The 22,999-nt window shown below is 40.6% G+C and overlaps 1 protein-coding gene across 5 annotated transcripts in view; it reads right to left on the bottom strand.

Moving 5' to 3' along the window:
- Positions 1-22,999, bottom strand: part of atp2b4 (ATPase plasma membrane Ca2+ transporting 4) — a 96,281-nt gene that overhangs the window by 12,527 nt on the left and 60,755 nt on the right. For 2 of the 5 annotated variants that reach the window (XM_036559849.1, XM_036559848.1), the window contains 12 exons: positions 20,474-20,716; positions 19,547-19,791; positions 19,057-19,288; positions 15,197-15,376; positions 14,880-14,967; positions 13,019-13,125; positions 11,453-11,644; positions 10,792-11,005; positions 7,621-7,832; positions 6,957-7,064; positions 3,878-4,060; positions 48-250 (listed from right to left, as the gene is read on the bottom strand). In XM_036559849.1, the coding sequence (XP_036415742.1) occupies positions 48-250; positions 3,878-4,060; positions 6,957-7,064; positions 7,621-7,832; positions 10,792-11,005; positions 11,453-11,644; positions 13,019-13,125; positions 14,880-14,967; positions 15,197-15,376; positions 19,057-19,288; positions 19,547-19,791; positions 20,474-20,716 (2,207 nt within the window). The remainder of the gene's footprint in view (positions 1-47; positions 251-3,877; positions 4,061-6,956; positions 7,065-7,620; positions 7,833-10,791; positions 11,006-11,452; positions 11,645-13,018; positions 13,126-14,879; positions 14,968-15,196; positions 15,377-19,056; positions 19,289-19,546; positions 19,792-20,473; positions 20,717-22,999) is intronic. The other 3 variants (XM_036559847.1, XM_036559846.1, XM_036559850.1) reach the window with 2 other exon arrangements.

Here is a 22,999-nt window from a genome sequence, read left to right as displayed (position 1 = left end):
CAGCAGCAGTGTTGCTGTTAGCTTGCCGGGTGTTATATGGCACTCACTGCCTGCAGTAGAGGAGGAAGCAGGGGCGGACGGCCCGCTGGCTGCAGCAGAATTGGCGGACAGCGAGGAAGAGGAAATCCCTACATGGGTTGGGGCTAGAAACAGTTTTTGCGTCGTTGTGCTGGCTGACCACCGAGGGCTGGCGGCGTAGGGCACCGGGGACCGCCGTTTGGCCCGACTGGAATGTATAAACCACGTCCATCTGCAAAGGAAAGAGGGAAAAGGCCAGGACAAAGGAGAGAATGAAAGACAGATAAGAGACAGCAAAGAGGCAGAAGAATCAACTGGTTAGAGCAGACACATTTGTTATTACAGAAAGAGAAAATGAAAATCCTTCTAAAAATTAGTTTCAAGCCCAGCCACAGAGGAGGAGGAGTAGAAGAGAGGGATGAAAGGGAAGGAAAGTTTTTAAGTTTTTGACGGAACGATTTTTTTTTAGGGCAAAGGAAAGGCTGAAGGGGCTTTTGGAGAAAAAAGAGAAACGAGGACCACAAAGAGGCAACAAAAAAGAGGTTCTACAAGACATTGATGAATTTGGTGCGAATCACGCTTGTGCCAATTAATTCCTCCATTGTGTACCGCTAACCATGCGTGGCCGATAAAAAAATAGAAATCCAAGAGGATTAAAAAGTGGGGTGGTGGGACAGGAAAGGGAGGGGGAGATAAAGAGCTAATTAGTGGAGCAGCATTTTTGCGGTCAACTGGAGGGGGGGAGAGAGCGGAGTGAGAGAGAGAGAGAGAGAGAGAGAGAAAGAGAGAGAGAGAAAAAAATCTCCATCCTTTCCTCAATCAGAGCTCAAAGGGGAAGAGGGACAGGATGTTAGGGAGGGGATCAGGGACAGGAAGTGGATCTGGAACAGCATGGAGACAGAACCAAATCCAGGGCAGATGACACGCGTTAAAAAACTATCCATCGTCTCTCGACATCACTGCCTGCTCCAATTACTCAGTTCAAACAAGTCAGCCATCACAGTCACGAACAGCACAGATTCATAAATGGTACATTTTTAAACAGCAAATTATAAGACACATATTTATTAAGAACTTTACAATCAGTCAGCGCGACCATTCACTTTTCACATATAGACACTGACTAGCTAGAGAAATGAATTAGTGAAACTAGAAATTTTGATCCCTATGAAAAGGCAAAGCAGTGTTATTCTACAAAAAAAACTACAGTTAATATAAATTTCATTCATTTTGCAAGAGTCATATATATGTATGAGTTTTAGTAGCAACTTCAGAAAGAACTGCTTCACACACAATAAATGTCTTCGAGCAAGTGCATGTATATGACATCCAAATTATCTATTTGAATAATTTATGTCACATTTCTGTTTGTACCTGAATACTGTTCCCAAATCCAACAGGCCAAAAAAAGGCAGACAGATAGCAATTTGCAGAACACAGAAGAATACATTTGAAAACATGTTTTATTATTCAAAAGCAGCTATGGGAAATCAGTAGATTCCAACACTGATGAATGATTAGCCCCGAGCTAATGAATAGCAAACCGGCACAACATTGGATGCTAACGAGGACTCATCATCTTCTTATATAATATATTAGTTTATCAGAGAAATATATTTTCGCTGTTTCTGGACCTAGCTAGCATCAGCTAGAGTATCTTATTTACACGTTAGCTATAAAGCCACGCTATTGCTGCCTTTTCAGTCATATCTTCAACAATGCACCATTGGCAACACACTCACAGCAAAGTATACCATAATGAACATACTTAATCACAAATATGAGCAAACTACATTTTTCAGTACTGTTAAAACATAAAATGTTGGTCTGTATATTTCCTGTATTCTTCCTGTAATGAAACAATGAATAACCGGATAGTAATATCAGTACTCAAATACTGGCACCTTAAACAGTTAACAGAGTACTCGAATACCCAAGCACATCCCTATAACAAAACAACCTTGAACTTAACTAAGAGCGGTTGGTGACGAGAGAGAGAGAGAGAGAGAGAGAGAGAGAGAGAGAGAGAGAGACAGACAGACAGACATAGTGCTTAAACGCATGAACTCCTCATGACCTGATTCACTACCGTAGGTGAAATTACAATTCTGCAGCAAAAACAGAGCATCTCTTCAGAACCAGATCAGCGTTAAACTCTGATAAGCTCTCTGTTTTCAGTGGCGGAGAGAAAATCTAATGAAGCCCAAAGGGAGAAACATGTTGCCTGTAGACATTCACACAGAACACATCCACGCACAGTAGGCGGTATGACGCCCCTACCACTGCACTCTATAAAGAATCTTCCAAAAGGGCCCAGTATGCCTTCCTCCAATCCACACCCACAAGACACACAGATAAAAAGGCACAATCCTGGAGAATACAGATAAATAAAGTCCATGAACTCAAAAACCAACTCAGTGTTGGGAATTCCTTCTCTTTTTGGCAGTGTGATGAAAATGGAGACCGAAAGGAGATCCTCCTACAAAACTCCTTTCGAAAGAAAAAAATGTTAAAAAACCTTCTACGGGTGTAATGATACACAAACACCACCATATGATGTGACCTGTGTATTGCACCACAGTATAAGTAAAAAAAAAGCCAGCATTCATTTTGCAAGTCCAATTGTCTAAACGAGACCAGAGTCCCAGATGAAAACATAACTAATAGACTAATAATTATAACTTACAGACATAGACTAATAATAATAACTAATAAGTACACAAAAATTGTTAACAGTTTCGGTTGTGGTGCAATATTCTATTCTACCTTATGTGGTTATTTGTGTCTTTTAGGAATATCATCACATGTTTTTAATGTTTTTAATAAAGCAGTGGGCATCATTCCAATTTATGTCTGTATGTCTGACATGACAAATATTTTTAGGGCATTAAATTGAGCAGTATTCGACTCTCAGCAGGTATTTTCTAGACAAAGCGTATCACAACACCTCTACTATCTCTATACTGCAATTTTGCAATCAAGGTATTTCAGAGAAAGTAAATAGAGCAGGTGCAACCTCTACCACCTAGTGAGAGAGTCTCAACAGGCTTTGGCTTCCTTTTTGGGTCTCCAGAGGTTTGAACGCTCTGGAATCCAATTGAGGCGCAGAGTTGAATTTGTCCCCATGGAGGACACAATGTGCGTCACCTCCCAGGGCGTCCAGTTGCTTTCTCTGGAGCGCTGGGACAGGCAACAGGCTACTGCTCAGCAGTGCTCAGTCTTAAGGGAGTCTGCAAGTTTCCATGAATGGGATCACTGGAGAAACAAGGCTCATGGTCCTCCAGGTAAACAGCAATGTTACTTACTTTCTATACCCGCGTACAGAACGAAGTGTCCTGCTTTAACCTGGAAAATACACCCTGCATGGAGACAGCTCGTCTTTTCCACTGTTAATTACAACTTTAGACCATTTTCTTACAATTGAACGGCTACTGCAACACTAATCTTCAGGCTCACCAAAGTGTGTTCCTTGATCTGAGGATATGATTTTACAGTTTTCCAAACTATTCTTAAAAACACATATTTGACTCAAAAAGATGGTTGAGTGCTTATAAGATCTGACATCACAAGCAGACAAAATGCGTGTGGTATGGCATTCCATAAACTATGCATAAAAAACAAAACATGTTCATTCATCAAAAGGGGAAAGTAGCCTGGTCAAATCTACAATGTCTGCACCTGAGGAGTAAGATCTACATGTAGATTTGAAAGAAAAAATTAATCAGCACCATCATCTTCTTCCTGTATTTTTTTTCAGCAGTGCTTGCCTCCTCGCCCGAAGGCTCGCACTGGACGAGAGAGTTACAGCAGGGACTTCAGAGAGAGGCCCACAGGGATTTCCCATGGACGAGCACCCTACCTGAGTCTGGATGCGGTTGAGGCCTCGGAACCACAGAATCTGGCCCCGACGCAGCTCCATTTCAGCATGGTCAATCTCATCCACGTCCTCTGTCTGCTCCTCCTGCTGAATCTCCTCCTTTGTGATACCATGACCGGCCTCCTTCAGGAACTTGAGGCGGTGCGTGGGGATGGCTGAGATGAACTGAAAAGAAGAGAAGTACAAATGGGTGCCATATGTACATGTATGTATTTGCAATGTAGCTTTGTAGGACAGGCAGTGGTTAATGAAAAAGTGGGACATATACTTTATGGCCAAAAGTACATGGACACCTGACCATGGCACCTGTATGAGCTTGCTAGACAAGGCTTAGGCTTGTGTGCAGCTGCTCAGCCGTGAAGACCCATATCATGAAGCTCTCGATGCACAGTTCTTGTGCTGATGTTGATTCCAGAGACAGTTTGAACAATGCAGTGACGCAACAGAGGACATATGTTTTTTCTTCAGCACACAAACTCTGCATTGCATGGTCTACCGCTTTATGCCTGAGCTGTTTTTGCTTCTAGATGCTTCCCCTTCCAAAAATAGCACTTACAGTTGACTGGGGCAGATCTAGCAGGGAAGAAATTCATAAACTTGTGGCAAAGGTGGCATCCTATGACAGTGGCTGTTCACACTTGTGGTACTTTAAGGGATGAAGACTGGCTTTGGGACAAGTCACTACACTTTATTGGTCAAATACACTTAGTATGTAGACATGAAGTGCACTTAGTATGCAGACGCCGGGTACACAACTACAAACTATTTGAAATTATCTTAAATTATCACTTAATTTCATGCTGATCGTTTTGTTCCAGTTCTTGCTGGAATGTCCATTTTTGCAATCATGACACATATCCTTAAATAAACCCTTTTTTCAGAAAAAAGTCTTTTGATTTGGACAAAAAGGTCCTTTTTATACAAAAATCTAATCAAACATTGTTTTCCACACTACTTTGTGTGCAACACTGGGATAAGGTTCAAGTGTGCAATTTATTCAATTCATTTCTAAGTGTTCATTTGCAGAAAGGATGAAACACAGTCATTGAAAGGCTGTCTATATGCAGGACAATTTGACCCAAGTAAATATTCCTAGGTCGAATAAATTGGATTTGGAAAAATCGGATTACTTTGCCCTATTCGGATATTGTTCGAACAAACTAACTAACGAAGCATCCCACAAATCGAGAATTCAACAGTCAATAGAATGGCAGGGGGGACTTAAAAATAACAAGCAAATCTGACAGCTTTCTGCAGGCTGTGTGATGACACTGAAATAACTGAATATTTCTGGAGAGCTTCTGTGGGTGTCATTGCTGTTGATGCCAGTGGCAGCTTGACAAGTCAGAAACAACCTTTCATGTAGCCTCTGAAATGTACTGCTGTTCACCTTAGGATACATGTTAAAATGCAGAGCGGTGGGACTGGGAGGCAACACACTTATGCACACATGCACATATACCAAAAGAAACCAGAGGGGAAGTGACGTGTGCATGATGCAACTTCATTATACTGAGTGTGCAGCTGGCATGCTCCAGTCTTTAGTGTTAGTCTTTGTATCCTTGCTAAACTCAGATGAACAAAGGAATCCAGTGTCTCAATGTCTCAGCTCATGATGTTATACATACTGGTGTGGGGTTATTGTGACTTTTGGTGTTCAAACAATGAAAATTCACTATCCTTGCATGACAAATCCATTTTTTGGACAACATTTACAGAATCAAAAAATCCCATTCAACTTAATGAATTTAAGTTAGAGTAAATTCACTACATGATGTTAAGTTTTCAGTTTATAGTCAATCTGAAATTAAATTGATCTTTTTTCCTTGTTGAGACATGTCCCTGGTCATAATGAGCACCTGAAATGGCTGTACAACATATCTGTAAGGCAGAGTGAAATGGCTTTTGCCAGCCTCTAAAATGTCTTCTGATTTTCAAATACTTTTTTCTCACTAATCCCACCTATCATGGAGCAAATACAATAGCTCAGAGATCGTCCTAAATACTGTGCATCACTCAGGAAACATGTCACAACAGAGAAGAAAAATGTTATGATCTTCTTTAAAATGCTATGCTACATTACCTATAGCTTGATTACATGACAAAAAAACTACACCCAATCGATCTTTACAGTGCCCTTCCATGGCTACGTACAAAATAAAAAACATTTGAAAATAATAAGGATCTCTACATTTCCCTATTTTGACAAAAACCTGCAGGACAATACTGGATTGAATGGAATTTTGAAAATGTTCTTTAGAGCTTGTCTAACCTAGAAGTGATTGCTATGAAAGAATGCATCAGTGGACAGAGCATGGACAGATCAATAGCATTTGACTGTATACACTGCATTAAAGAGAATGCAGCTGATATCGCCCATCTCCAAACTGTGTGTGGCCACATTTTTGCATTGCAATGTATTGTGTCATAAGGTATTGTTACATCCTAGTCTAAGACACAGAGAAGGTGCAGTGGGAGTAGCGTGCTGAGTTTCAAATTCTCCCACGAGGTTGGGTAATTGTGGGCTATGGATCTTTCATGTCTCATTATGCCGCCATGCACTGTCTTCTCTCTGGATGTAAGCTCTTGGTGGTGGCAACCGTTCCCAGGCAGTGCTCACTGCTCAGCAACCTTCACTATCTGCCTCCTCCCTCCACCCCTTCCTCCTTCCTTCCCTCCCACAGGTTTGAATTCACACACAGCTTCACCCCCCACCTACACCCTCGCCATTGGGTGTTAGGAGATGTTGAACATCACCCACGTCTACCCGTTATGCCATGATGTTTTCATTATACCATCACATACGGAGCAGTGCGGTGCTCTCTCTCTTTTTCTCTCTTTTCCATCTTTCTCTCACTATTCTTTCACACTTTGTCATCCGCAGATGGGATCTTTCAACGCAAAAAACACCTACGAGTCTAGGCGTTGCTTGCAGCTTTATTCCAACTAGCAGGGCTTTTAGAATTCTGTTCAGTGGGAGAGATGAAAGAGCACGCTGCGCAAACAAAAGCATTCCTGCTTATTAAAGCGCACGGCGCACAATGTGAGCCTTTTGCCGTACCTGGCCCCAAAGCAGCTCCCCAACACCAATGAAAATGCACCACAGCCACTGATCCAGGGTTAGAGCTGTGCAAGAGAAAGGCTTCCCTCCAAACTGCACGATGATGATCTGAAAAGAGAACGTAATAACAAATGAGTCCAGCTCTGTAGATGAGCTTCTTCTACCCTGCAATTCTACCACAGTCATTAAAGCGACAATCAGGAAACTTCAAAAAGAACAAAGTGACAGTCCTGACACTGAATTTTCTAAAGCGCTAAAGATGCATGTGACTGTCTTATCACCCACAGACAAAGCTCTGAATGTTAAAATCATCTGTCACTTGAAGAAACCTATTACATTTAGAATCAGAGATGTCTAATCTTACTTGCCATCTGCAGAATAGATTGGATACCCCTGGAGTAAATGGCTTATTGGACCTATATTGTTTATGAAATAAAACCTGTATAATCAAAACCTATTTTGCTCATTATAGGGGTTACAGCTGTGCGTGTTAAGATACATGATATATACACTATATACTATGAAAACATACTTGAACTCTAATAATAAGTCTCTAACTGTAATTTTAAGCATAATCAAATTTTGTAATTGAGACGTATTTCCTCTACCAGTGTTTCAAAATGACTTGATAGCTAGACTGTAAGATACTAAAAATGTGCCTTGCCTGTAGGGCAAAGGTTCCTAGGACAACGCTGCAGAAGATGGGGTTACGGTAGACGCCATCAAAGACATTTCTCTCCCCGTGAATTTTGCGGGCATTAATCTCATTGAAGAGCTGCATCATGACGAAGACGTTGAAGATGATGGTGTAGTGTTCAGATGGGGGAGCATGGAGAGGAGCGTTACGCCCACTGTCAATGTTGAAGAACTTTTCCCCTACAGAGAAGTGGCATTAAAAAATACAATTTGAGATATATATGATAAGGCATTATTTCTTATATACAACCCCATTTCCGAAAAAGGTTTGGATGCTGTGCAAAATGTTAATAAAACTGAATACAACGGTGTGCAAATAGTACAAACACAACACATCAAATTTTGAAACTGTTACTGTTTTTTGAAAAATATATGTCCATTTTGAATTTGATGCCAGCAACACATTTCAAAAAAGTTGGGATAGGGCAACAAAAGACTAGTAAAGTTGTGTTATGTTATAAAAAAATACCTGGGGGAACATCTCCCAACTAAATAGGTTAATTAGTAAAGGCAACAGGTCAGTAACGTGACTGAGTATAAAAAGAGCATCCCAGAGAGGCTGAGTCTTTCAGACATAAAGATGGGGAGGGGTTCACCACTCTGTGAAAGACTGCTCAGGCAAACACATTTCTCAATGTAAAACAGCAAAGAACTTAAGGATGTCATCCTCTACAGTACGTAATATCATTAAAAGGTTCAGAGACATCTCTGTATGCAAGGGTTGCCGAAAGCCAATATTGGATCGCCATGATCTTTGGGCCCTCAGGCAGCACTGCATTAAAAACAGAGTAGTTGAAATCTCTGCATGGGCTCAGAAACACTTCCAAAAACCACTGTCTGCGAACACAGTTTGTCGCTGCATCCACAAATGCAAGTTAAAACTCTGCCATGCAAAAAAGAAATATTATATAAACAGGATCCAGAAACGTCACTGCCTTCTCAGGACCAGAGCTGATTTAAGATGGACTGAGATGAAGTGGAAAATTGGCCTGTGGTCCAACGAATCAAATTTTAAATTGTTTTTGGAAATCTGCTGCGTCCTTTGGGCTAAAATGGAGAGGAACCATCTCTGGCTTGTTACCAGCACACAGTTCAAAAGCCAGCATCCATGACAGTATGGACGTAAATGAGTTCACATGGTATGGGTGGCTTCCGTATCTGTGAAGGCATTATTAATGCCACAGGTTTTGGAGCAACATATGCTGCCATCCAGACGACATCCTTTTTAGTGAAAGCCTTGCTTATTTCAGCAAGACAATGCCAAACCACACTCTGCACCTATTACAACAGCATGGATCTGTTGTAAGAAGTCCAGGTGCTAAACTGGCCTGCTTGTAATCCAGAACCGTAACTCAGCGAAAGCATTTGTTTAAATGAAATTATGAAATAAAAAAATGCAGCAAAAGAGACCCCGAACTGTTGCGCAGCTAATCCTATACTAAGCAAGAATGGGAAAACATTACACGTTCAAAACTACAGCAATCGGTCTTTTCACTTCCCAAACACTTACAGTGTGTTGTTAAAACAAGTGATGCAACAAAGTGGTAAACATGCCCCTGTCCCAACTTTTGAGACGCATTGCTGGCATCAAATTCAAAATGGTCATTCATTTTTCAAAAAACAACAAAATTTCTCAGTTTCAACATTTGATATGTTTTTGTACTACTTTTAATAAATATAGTGTTTAAATGATCTGCACATAATTGCATTTGTTAAAATTATTTACATTTTGCACAGCGTCCCAACTTTTTTGGAAACTGGGTTATATATAGTGTTCTGACAGAGTAATATATCATGGAAATAAACATTTCTAACAAGAACTTTCACAAACATTTAGACTGTCTTTAGATAAAGAAATGACATTCCCCAAAAGTTCTCTTAAAAATGTATTCCATTACTGGCTACAATGGAAATCTCTAAAGTGACAACTATACACAAGAGCTGTAAGACACAGTTACAACCTACATGGCAACTCCTTAATCCCCTGGCATACTACTCCTCTTAAAGCAAGCTGGTGCTATCAGTAGCTCAGTGAGCTTACAAAATCTAAGCATGAGATACTCTTAGACCTATTGAATGAGCTGGCAGCAGTATAGACAGTGTGGGAACATTGGCAGCAGTCTCTCTCAAGAGCTCTGCTAATAGCAATGGCCCAGCACTTTCAGAGGAACGTGGTATCGTATCGCTCTGTGAGGTCGGCCATGTCAACAAACTAGTCTGAGAGGAATTCACAGCTATGCTGAGTGTTCATTTTCTTCTGCTCCAAATCATTTATTAATTACAACAGGCGAAGGACAATCTATTGCCAGGGTTGTAAAAGCAAGGTTTTCTCAAAAGGAACAAATATCACTATACACACACACACACAAACACACACAAAAAGGTAACCTCACCAAAGGTAATGAAGACATCACTATGCCTCAATAAAAGCCATTGAAAGTTATTTATAATAACTAGTATGGCAAAAAATCTAATTCACATAATCTTCTTTTTACTCCAAATGTAGTCAATCAGCCAAGATATTTTTAGTGTCTGAAGTTCACATCTTTACTTTAAATTGCCTTAATTTCCGATGCTGTACGGCATACTACTGATCATACAGATTTAAAGCTTTAAGAGGGCTGCTATTACTGTCTTCAGCTGTGCTATGTACTTTCTTTCATGTCTAATGGGTCCATTTTTGGTCCACTGTGCCTTACAGATATGTTGTACAGTGTCCAAAACCACACAAGCAATTGAGCAATTTAGTATATTCAACAAATTAATAGGGTTTGAGGTATGTGTGAGATGATTCGGGCATGCAGGTTGCAATTATGCTAATTAGTGACCTATAAGCTTCCATTATTTGTTACCTACATCAGCCTCATAGGTCCACTGCAAAACTAGGGAAGTAAACTTCAGACACCAAACAGCTACATTTGGGGTAAGGTAAAATTGATGTAAATCAGTTTTTTTGCTGAACTACTGTTAATTCTGTCCCAGCTCCAAGAAACCTGAATTCGTGAAAGGCTTTATAATTAGCTAATGAGCTGAACCAGAGAAGCATTACACCTACACCACCCAGTATTCCAGCTCACTAGGAGTGCCACAAAGTCAATACAATAATCATTTCCATTGCAACATCTTCATGAAGCCTTACCAGCAAACAGCAAAGTAAATGTGACCACTAGCTGGTAGACGGCATGGCCCAGAATGTTCTTCATCATGGTTCTGGAAATTAGAGGCTTGTCTCGGCCATAGGGTTTGCGCAAGAGCAAAGCCTCGGTGGGTGGCTCAGTAGCCAGAGCCAGGGAGGCCAGCGTGTCCATAATCAGATTCACCCAGAGCATCTGCACTGCTTTTAGTGGAGAGTCCTACAAAACAGACAAGAAAATGGAGTTTCCTGGTCCACTAATTAGCAAGCTAGACTCAACAAAACAGAGGGTTCAGGAGGCCATGGGCCAGAGAAGCCAGACAGTCTGACTGTTAGCCAATTCCATTACTCCATTGCCATCATTAATTTAACTAGGTTACGCTAAGTAGGGACACAATACCTCAGAAATTTATTAGCAGCAGTTTGGTATCGAGGCTATGGGGACACTGAGTGTTTTGGATAAAAATCTGAGGAAGTGGCTTCTTTTTTGGCCTGTCTCATCTCCTCTCTGGTACGGAGTCTTTTAGATACTGAGCCATATATTCATTTTTTCTTCTCATTAGCTCACAAGGGTCAATTACAGCCCATAACAATGACTCATCTGACATAGCCAAGATACTAACACACAGTTTGAGTCATGCTTGAGCCAGTCGAATGCCTGTTGTACCTGTGTGATGCAGGCCCCAGTGAAAGCAACAATGACGGCCACCACATTGACGGTAAGCTGAAACTGCAGAAACTTGGAGATGCTGTCATACACATTACGGCCCCACATCACAGCTTTCACAATGCTGGTGAAGTTGTCGTCAGTCAGGATGATATCAGAGGCTTCCTTAGCTACATCTGTCCCAGCAATGCCCTGTGGGAGGAAAAGGAAGCAAAAATTGGATATCATTACTTCGCTGTCTACACTGCAAAATGATCAAATGGATCTCATTAAACTTCAGCTATTCTCTGCTGCTGAAATTTGTGACTGAAGTCAGAGGCTTCCTTTGCCATGTCTTGTAGTAGCATTGGCCGATATATTATCTATACCAGTATACTGGCATTGGTGTCACATAACATTGCTTTTTAGTTTTTTTTGGTATTGACAGGTCACAACAATGTAACTAACTGCAATGCATGTTATTTGTCTGGTTAATCTTTACAGGAATGTGTAAAGTCCCCCTTGGTATAATTTTACCATACTGCAAACGGATACAATGGATCTTGGTAAGCTTAGGCTAATCTATAACATGACTATGTGGGGTTCAAGTACTCTCTTAAGACTAAGAGACCCTAAAAGGGTCTTAACAGAAATCCCATGAAAGGCAAAACTAGGCTTCATTTATAATTATGCTTCTTTTGGTTTAGGACACAACAAACACTGCAACAAAATGTTACAATGGCAGAATAATGCTTGGGTAAAAAAGCTCCCTTTCATTTAAAAACAATGGCTTAATTGTGTTCTTCGCCACGGCCTCTCTTCTTCCTTAACAATTTATTGCACATAATGAGAATTCATTCGATAAAAGGAATGCATCAACAAGGTCAGACAATTGTTGCCTTTCTCGATCTAACCTCAAGCCCTTTTATCCACCGTTATCATAATTGCAGAGGAGCGTGTTGTTGATATAGTCCCTCCTCGCATATGGTTATTTTCGAATCAGATGGCAAACATCTTGCTGAGAAATGCCAATGTCATTAACTTCGTCCAGGATGAATGCATTTGTCTGGGTACTAATTTATTCTCGTGGCGTCTTGAAAGCTGCGGGGTCGTCTCTGTGCTGAGCAGGGGCTTGGGGAGCGGTGCATCGCCCACAGCTCAACGAATGAGCCCACACCACATGGTTCTGAAAAGACCTGGGGCGTTCTGGCTCAGCGCTGCAGTGCCGATATTGGGTGAGGATTAAAACTGAAGCCACGCAGGGCTGGCCAATCACCAAGAGCGACCAACATCCACAGCCAAACCTGACTCTCATCAAATAAGCTGCGCAGTGGCTCCAATATAGCAACTGTCAGCTGTGATAAACAGATTTACTACAACAAAGTAGCTACTGATTGATTGTTTAATTACAGAATAAGCATTCTGAATGAACTCAAATCACATCACATAATTCAGAGTAGTAAGTTTTGGAAAACAGAACCTTGGGCTGACATGAGCAAATATACAATTTGCTTTCATGTAAAGAAAATTCCTAAATACCCAGATCTTAAACTGCTACAAGTGAGGTGAGAAGATGGCAGACATTACCATAGCGAAGCCAACGTCAGCCTTTTTGAGAGCAGGTCCATCGTTGGTTCCATCTCCCGTCACTGCCACCACCTGTCTGGTCTCTCCCACTGTGCTGTCAATGATGCCTGAAAGACAACAGCCCAGTCACAGCCCTAGGGTGCACTAAATGGGTTACAAAATTTTAACCTAAATGGATGCAACACATGGATGAGCAGATTATGTGTTCAAGGACACAAAAACAAAGCACTTAGCAATCCTCTGAGGTCACTAGGAGTACTGAGTTTATACGTGGGAGTGTTATTTGAAAATGTAGCAGGTTGACATATAATCACTGCAGCTTTACGCAGACATTAGCACTTTGTAACAACCTAAAGAAGTTTCAACCACAATTTATTATTGATGGACTACACTCACCATCCACACAAACAGAAACACCTACATTGTATTTACAATCACTTTATAATGTCCAATACAGATGTACTTTAGCAGATTGTAGACCATCTGTACAATTTGTCTGCCACCTTCGACCCCATTCATCATTGGTCTGATTTTGACCACAGGACCATCGCTGAACAGATAAAATTTGGGTGGAGGTCATTAACATGGCACAGTAGTGACATGGTAGTGACATGGTAGTACCCGTAATTTAAATATAGCAGGGTTGCTAGAGCTCTTACTTGCATCAGTGTTGCTGCAATGTTGAGAGTGATTCACTACTCAAAAATATTCAGCCAAGAGTGGTTTTGTGCTTAGAAACTGACCGTTGGTATAGTGGGCCATGCCCTTCAAACTGTATTTATGGGCATGACGTGAAATTCCTAGCCGAGTCATTTTGATCTTTCAGATGATACTGCCCAATATGACACCAGATATATCTACAGGCTAGTGTTTCTAGTTTGGCTTATTTTCTGTTGAAAGCTTGCCAGTACAACTCAATTTTTAATGAATCTTGGACATCATAATATTGAGACTGAGTAATTTTTGTGTGTATGAGTGGTAGCAGTACACTACTGCATGGTAAATATTCTAAATTTAATATTTGGTAGTAGGGTATGTAATAATATTGTTCAACAGTTGTCATACTAGTGTTTAGCAGTTTAATAATAAAGCTACAGTGTTGCCTTAATTGTAATGCAAGAAGGAAGACTGCTGTCATGGAAAAAACTTAAAACTGCCAACTGTTCACTAAATGAAGGTAGTTGTGTCCCTTCAGTAATTTCTTTCAACCAAATTTTTCTGGGGGGTGGAGTATGATCCCACCCACCAAAGGAAAGTACTTTTTACCTTAGGGTTACCTTTTGGGTTCCCTAAAATTTTCTGATGCAAAAGTGACTGGATTACAAACAAAACAGTCTATTCAGAGCAGAGCATGTGAGTGAAGTGGAGTGACAGACATTTCTAATCCTTGTTCAAAGCATCCTGTAATTGCTCTGCTCCAGTTCTGCTCTAGGTTTTCTATTTCCCACCCCATATTATTCATTCTTATGATATTTATTTTATGTCTTTAATGTAAGAACAAGACACCACACACTTCATGTCACAATTCTATGATATATGGCCATTATTAAAAGAAAAACTAGTTAAATCATTCTATGCTACACAGGCTTTTGTCGCAAGGTATAGGCTTGAAGCAATAGTGTGAATGAGCGTCATGTGTGAGCTGTAGCAGTCACTGCTGCATCACTCATGTCATGCAGAGGTAGTCAGTAGACAGGTAGACTGGAGTGGTTTTTGGAGCGAGAAAGAACACTGATGCTTCGACTTTCTGAAAAGCCACTCTGCACTCCACAAAGCGGAGTCGCTCTGCTCCTGCTCTGACCCAGAGTTAGTTTTATGCGACTTGTTGACCACAAGACAATGATGAGAGTTTTTTTTTTACCTTTTACCAGAGTGTGCTTGTCTGTTGGAGAAGAACGGGCCAGGACACGCAGTTTGGGCCAAACCTTATCAAGACGCTCTTGTTCCACCTGGAGGTCAGGAGGACATGTAAAAACACAAATAGTTCAAAAACAGGAGCCACCATTAACAGTATAATAAAAACAGTAAATAAAACTAAAAATGGAGTCTTTACACACATCAGTGTTTACAACCTATGATCATCTGGATTATCTTCCAAAGAATCAGCTGACTTTCAGCAATCACTACTGTCTTTCACTGTTCCCTGCTTTGTGGTAGATCATTACTAAGCTTCCTCACCTCTCCTTTGTCATTGCGGATTTGTTGGTTGAACTCTTTGCCCTCCAGGCAGAGAAAGTCTTCTCCAGGCAACAGGATGCCACACTTGGTAGCAATGGCTCGCGCAGTGTTAATGTTGTCACCGGTAACCATGCGTACAGTGATACCGGCCCTCTGACACTTGGCGATGGCCTCAGGAACCTAGCAAGGAAGAGGGAACCTCTGTTTGATCAATTCAGGAAATATTTATTGCATCAAAATGCAGTGTGAGAAAAGTACAAATGAGTCGTTAAACTTTTAGCACCAGAGTTGATGCACTGACTGAACTGTGATGGATTAAAAATAAATGGTGCGAGGATCCATTTCCACAAGCTGTGTATCATAGCAACGATGAGTCCAGGCACGCTGAAGCAAGAAACAGCAGTTAGAAAGAGATTTGTCTTCACATCAGCGTTCAGATTTCTAAATGGATGGCTGTAAACTTAGGAAGTTGGTTTCAACTTGTAATCATCTCATCTTTTGACTGTAGGCTGATATAATGGTTGAGCAGGGTTATTAACCTATGCTGAAGAGCAGTGTGATTCCAAAGGAGTTGACTGGTCTCAGACCAGTGTGTTATCCTGCCACTGTAGCTCAGGGTGACTTCCTGAGTACCAGAGCAGGTCTCAGAGCAGCGGGTGCCCAGGGTATTTTAGTCTCTCTCCGCATGATGCCATGCCAGTCTGTGCTGCTCATTCAGCCATAGGGCTGCCGACGCCGCTCCACACATGGAGAGGCCAAAGGGTGGTGTGTGTATGCGTTAGTGTTTGTGTGTGTGGAGGCTGCAGTCCTGTGTAATTATCCACACTCTTGTGATGAATCACACCATACCCCTCATTAGAACCAATAAGCTCATTTATTTATAGATGATTAAAAAGCTCCCAGCATTTGCACAGACAGAGATGTCTCAGTGATGTCGCACGACCTCCTAAAGTGATCAATGTCAAAGAAGGACTGGCAACATTGTATTAGACCAGAAGGGCTGTAACCAATGGCTAGATGATATATTTCTCTGTTTAAAGGGACCATGTCACACATTTTTTGTAAACCTTATTTTTCCCTGAGGCCTTTTTTGTCCTTTAGGACTTTTGTATGGATTTATGTACTACAACTGGTCACAACTCATTTTTAAATCTCCATTTCTAATCTTTCTTTATCCCTGAAAATTGAATTAAAATTAAAGAAGGTGTTTTTGTGATTGTGCTTTTAAGAATTACATGCTTAAATGATCTCTGTTCTGATTGGCTGTACTATACTGTGCCTCACACAAAAAAGTCCAAGCTGAAACACTACTTATAACTTCAACGTGAATGGATGGGGCTAAATGGCTGTAGGCTAAAAAGTGGATAAATGTAAAGGCATTTTTTGTGACATCACAAACAATTAATTGAAAATGTTTTTGCAGCTTAAGCCCCATTAAGACTAGATTACTTTTACCTGGTAAGATACTGCAATTTGAGTTTTACTTCAGCATGAATCTGCAATGTTTATAGTTTTTACAAGTCTGCTAAGTAGCAGTTCCAGAGCTAATTACCTTCTACAATTTGTCAAATCTTGAGCTCCCTCAGTAATAGTATTCAACCTCACATTAATGTAAACCTGGTAAATAACGTAAACCTGGTAATAAACAACAGTACCTTTGTTTTCTGGCAACTGGGAGACTATTGGTTAACCAATATGGACAATGACTTGGCGTATTTCCTTTATTATCAAGCTCAAAACAGGACTACTGTAATCCACAACATTAGGTACTAGGCTATTAAGAAAGGAAGAAAAAAATATCTTGAAAGTATCTCTTACGAGGCATGTGATTTCTGTCTTGTCGGGTGGCATCTGATAAGCCTAATGAGCTCACTTTAGTAGACTAACACTATTGTATGTGGTAGGCACTGGGAGCTGATTGTTGTTTGTTTGGACACAATTTTAATTGTAACGGTGACGTGAATGTCAGGGCTATGAAGTTCCGATTCAGGCTATCTGGGGTAATCTGGGTAAATTACACAAAGAACCGGTCAGATTCATTACAAATGAACCTTTGGTAACCTCTGGTATAACTAATCCAGCTTGAATAGTTTTAGTTTCCACATATGGACTACAGAGTGAATGGCACATTTTAAAACTTTAGCAAAGTTTACATGTTACATCAAACTCATATTTGAATAAAATGAGGACAAGTTGTTTTTTCATGAAATGGGTCCTTTAATCACAACATTATATTACATCTCATAGCCATCTGTCTATTTGACTACCAGTGGTTCATTTCTGTTTGTTAAAGGTAAGGAGATATTGTCATTACTAGGGGGAGCATAAAATGCTCCAGTCTCATTATCAGTCACACCTGCCATTGAAGAGTTACACATGTCAAAAAACCTGAGAGGAGCGGACATATAAATTTCCATTCTGATTAGCATATGCATCAGAAATAACCTTATGAAAGCCACCTTTCAATGTAAGCAGTCTACCACCTCCATGGGAATCGATTCAGAGAGTCCCTCTGGCAAAGAAACTATTCTAGTCATCCCTTTCATCTGCTGCTTGACAATGTGAAACTAAATGACTATCCACACAGTCATTGCATGATCACAGCTAGCAGCTCACCAAAGGACATTGCTACATGTAAAGTGATAGGACACAGTTGTGGTTTATTGTTTTGGGATGGTCTGACTGACAGCTGTAACTGATGCCAGTTAAGTCTGGTAAAGGACAGGGTGATTGAAGCAGACAGAATCTTCTCTCTCAGGACCACCGCCAAGCCCATCAGTCCGCTATTACACCTCCATTATAGGCAGTTAGTGACTAACAAAAGCTGTGCTCAGTGGAGCAGGACTAGTGTAATGATGGTGAAGATGCTGTTTTGAAGAGCAAGCTCAACTGGGATTTCTTTTAGAGATGCTTCAGTGGTTTGGCGGTGAAGCCATTCACTAAACTTAAATGAACACCAAGCAGTCAACGGAAGGTCAAGTCCTGTCCTCGAAACTCTGTCATGAAAATTCACAGAAACCTCATATCCATTCTGACTGATATGTCAATTACTCAATAATATCAGCCGATACTGAGGTCAAAGGGATTTATCTACATTGGCAAGGCAAGAACTGACAATAATGTTTGACAATTTACAGTTGAAAACTGTCAGTCAGTAAAGCAGTGTTTAACTAAACCTACTGGTCTGTTTTTGATTATAAAAATTATGTTGGCCTTATTATCAGTTAGCAGACTTTTTAGCTCCTCAACTCATTAAGGACAAACATCGTGCCAGCAACAGTCATGTCATGTTGTGTTTGAAGTTAAATAACTTTACAACCGCTTGAGATATCAACAAACCTCAAACTGAACTTGAGAAGCAGGGTTTTCCAACAATATGCCATATACAGTAGAATGTGTTGAGCATAGCAGGAGCATGTTCCAGTGCAACTTCTGAGAGAAGTAGAGACTTCAAGTGACTCTCACAAATTTTTAAAGTGGCTGAATATTCAGTTTATTCATTCGAATTATTTATTTCTGTATGTTTTTGTTATAAGAAATAATAAGAGGAAATTCCAGTTTGGTGTGTTTTTTGCCTTTGCTTACAATTTTCATCTTTAACATTTGTGTTGCATCAGGTGATTTAAAAACATAAAGATTGCATAGAGTAGTGCACGGTGCACAGCTTACTGGTAAAAAATAGCAAGATATGATTAGGCCACCACTTCTTCGCTTAGAACTTAAAGGGTTAAAATCAATATTGGTGACAAAATTTTCAGGCCCTACCACACAACATGCTATCACACCTACAGGAATGCAAAGGGCACCATGGCACACAGTTTAATACAAGCAGCAGCATACAAAGTCAATGATGTTCTCACCTCGGGACGGACAGGGTCTTCAATGCCCACCACACATATGCAGGTCAGGTCAGTAAGGATGTCGGCCTCATTGTCCCAGTTAGGTTCATCGCCTGTGAAATCCCTCTTGGCTATGCAGATGGTCCTCAGGCCATCGCAGGCCATAGGCTCGATCACTTTACGCACCATCTCATCCCGGTCCTTGGGCTTGAAGACGCGGGGCTGGCCTGCAGCATCCAAAATATGGGAACACCTGGCAAGGTAGCAAAGAAAAGGTTTAATATTACACCCCATTAAGTGCTCAGAATCAGCACTCAAAACAAATAGTGGCCGCTATCCAGTACTATACTTAGAGACAATCACAGGAGATGTGGATAGGAGAGGATACAAAATCAATACCGCAGGGGTCAATTAGTAGTGGAGACAAGCAAATGGAATGAAATAGTGCAGACTGAAAAGAAAGAGAGAAAGAATCTAGAAGTAGAGGAGGAGAAAAGTGCAATTGTCATACTTTCGAAGGATGATCTCAGAGGCGCCCTTGCTGTACATGCGGAATCCCGAGCCATCTGCGTTTTTAAGAACTGTGCTCATGCTCTTGCGTGAGGAGTTGAAGGTGTAGACCTTGTAGAGTTTCTCCTCAGGAACCTCATCTCTAATGGGCTGGTAGTCTCTCTTCAGCTCCAGCACCAGGCCAAGAAGGGCACATTCTGTCTTGTTACCCACATGCCTCGGTAGACCACCTTCCTTTTCTGGGGGCTGAACAGAATCAACATGCACTGGTCAGTTACGGACCGAACCGTTAAAGTGCAATAAAAGGCTCAAAAGTAATGAAAACATTTTAAAAGGCACCAATCAATTAAGGTAACAACAACATTCACATCAATATCATGCAGAGATAAACAGCTATAATTGAGTCCTGTTGCGTACACAAACTCTATTATGAGTCTGGCTAGGAGTCAAGGGCATGGGGTCTTGTCTCTGATAGTACTGATGAGTCGAGGAAGTCATTTAGTTAGAAGGATCATCACTGCACTTGTACTAAGACATTAAAGAGCTTAGAAATGAGGAGTGGAAGGAGAGAGGGATTTAAATGAGGCGTGTACTCAAGTGTCTTCCTCAAGGGCATAGTGCCCATTAGGATGCTAAAAGGTGACCTATTGATAATCGCTTCAAACACTTCACCACCTGAGCCTCTCAAAGGTTAACCATAAACCACATACTGAAATTGTATAGCTCTCTAGCCAGAGGACAAGAGCAAGTGTACATTACATGACTGAAAAATATCCCTGAAAAATATGTGCATAAAAATAAAAAAAATCGAGTGGTCAGGGAATCTAAAACCTTTGGAAGTTCAGGAATATAGATGGAAGAATATCTAAAGCACCCAATTCCTTGTCATTGAAACAAAACAGTTAAGGATATTCAAAACTCAGCTCACCAGAATCTTGGTGGTGTATGCCGAGTTGATGGAGATGCTGTTCACCATGAGCTCCAAAATCTCAGGGTTGATGGCTTCAGGCTCTGGTACTGTCTTGTAGTGTGTGTCACCTATGTAGGCCTGCACCACGGTCATGCGGTTCATAGTGAGCGTGCCAGTCTTGTCAGAACAGATGGCAGTGGCATTGCCCATAGTCTCACAGGCATCCAGGTGCCTAACCAGGTTGTTGTCTTTCATCATTTTCTGTTGAGGAAAAACAGAGCTTGACCTAGTTTAATAGAGCAATGGCCCTGAGCAGCAGGTTAATTTCACCATTAGTGAAACAGTCAACTGGGTCTTTTACCCATAAATCCCTCACGCATCCACAAGGAAATTCAAGAAGTGCACTGGATAGGGTTTAGATCAATGAGTAGAGCTGTATGCATGCAGCTTACTGCATTATCATAGAATATGTAACATCTGAGGCAAAAAAGCCATAAAAAAATGTAAGCTTAAATGTACAGTACTGTGCAAAAGTGTGTGTCCAGCAAAGAATCTAGTTTCAAAGCATTTATCTGTAGTTAAGAGCAGGGCACAAACTAATGCAGGTTAAAATGTAGGAATGAGTATTTTTAGGGTTTTGACACCAATATTGATACCGTTACTTATTAATACTCTTATTGATACTACTCTCCACAATCTGGTGCAGAAAATAAAGACATGACATGAAAAGACGGGGAAAGATTCAAAAAGATTCAAAATGAAAAGATGTGAAAAGAACGTGGTCATCTCCCTACAGCTGAAAATATTAACAGCCATAAACAATACAAAAGTAGTTACCCTTGGTTGTCAAGACAGCTCACAAACTTAGGCTACCTAGCAGTTAGTGATTTATGCTATGCTAGCTATTGGCTACTGTTGTAAATCTTTGATCTTGCCATGGAAGAGATTCAGGATACCAGGGTTTGCAGAAATAATGATGGTTTTATTAAAAAGAGAGCGCTTAGTATTCCTGCCTTAGTGTCACCCCAATCTGAACAGCAGCTCAGACACACAGCTTTTATGCCATACAACTGACCACCCACCCCCAATAGAGTCATACAGAACAGCGTGGGACATTTGAATCCTGTCGTAAATACCTTACTGTGTTCTGCCCCAGCACATCCTCCTTAGGGGGTGTTGTAAGGCCATTCGGTGTAATTGTTCAAACCACAAGAACAGAAATGGAGGTGGCTTCTTAAACCCTTCAGCATTAATACTGTTTAACAATGAATAACAATTGAAGCAAAGCAAACAGAAAACTAGAAAATACATCAAAATAAAACAATTTCCAACACTAGCGAATTTATTTCAGTATAGACTCAGCTTAATATTACTGCTTTCCCCCTGATGAGCTGACGTAGGCTACAAAAACATCCTAATTACTCTTTTAATGCTGGTAACATGTTCTGAGAACATTTATACTATCAAACTATCCTACATGTAGTTTTAACGCAAGTCTTCCTTTTTTCCAGCTTCTTTTTCAAATTTTTACATTTCAGCTTAAATGGAATAACTGGAACGGGAAAATTCAAAGAAGTTGGGAAATAAAAGCCCACTTCAGCTTCGCAGTTTTAACCCTGGCAGCATTTTTGATAAGGTGATTTAAGCTACCCAAATCCTACCTAGAGTTTTACGTAAGGTACTACTTATAAATATGCGCTACGGTAGGACATTTTGACAAGGTAGCACAATTTGTCACAACACCGGGAGGATGCACTGTAGATGTAGGTGCAGCAGCCGCTCTGCTAAAGCAAACAAGCAGCACTGCTTCAGATTTACAGAATGATGTAGATGTATGTAGTGTTGTCAGAAGGTTTCTAGTGTTACCACCTTTACATGCAAATACCACTTTACAATTACTGCATTTAGCTGCATTATCATTACATTTAGTGAAGTGAGCCCACATCTTTGAATGTCCTACCCTATTAGCCACAACTGGAGCACAGAATAACGCTCGGCATTTGAAATAGTTAAGGTAGTCAGAGGCATGCAATTGCTTTCGTCACACGGAGCAGAGTGCCCCGCCCACTGATGCAATCTAGCACCAACCATTTGGAAATGCATGCTATGTAGAATTACTTAACAATACATAAATAGCAATGGCAGTGCCTGAGGTAGGCATCCTAAGGTAAAAAATCAAGTTTTTTGTCCTACGACAAAGTCTACGTCAGATTCATGACGTTCTTAAACCAAAGAACTGTTCACGCCTTTGGGCTATTGAGTGTGTGTAGATTCTGTCCTTACCTAAGAACAAATCCCAAGTACAAAAACATTGCTCATCTTCATGAAAACTACATAAATGGGAAAAGTCAATGTCCTCTCATATAGCTTTAACACAGTGAATAAATGGGACGTTTTCATACAAAAATTCATTAAACACATACTCTGTGGTCAAAAAAAATTCCACCTTTGATACAGCCTCTTTAACAGACTGTGGATTTCTTTTATATATATATATATATATATATATGTGTGTGTGTGTGTGTGTATGTGTATATTTGTATG

The sequence above is a fragment of the Colossoma macropomum genome, unplaced genomic scaffold, assembly GCF_904425465.1.
Source record: "Colossoma macropomum unplaced genomic scaffold, Colossoma_macropomum, whole genome shotgun sequence".
NCBI lineage: Eukaryota > Metazoa > Chordata > Actinopteri > Characiformes > Serrasalmidae > Colossoma > Colossoma macropomum.
Note: the sequence above shows the minus strand (reverse complement) of the source record. Positions and strands in the feature narration are given on the sequence as shown.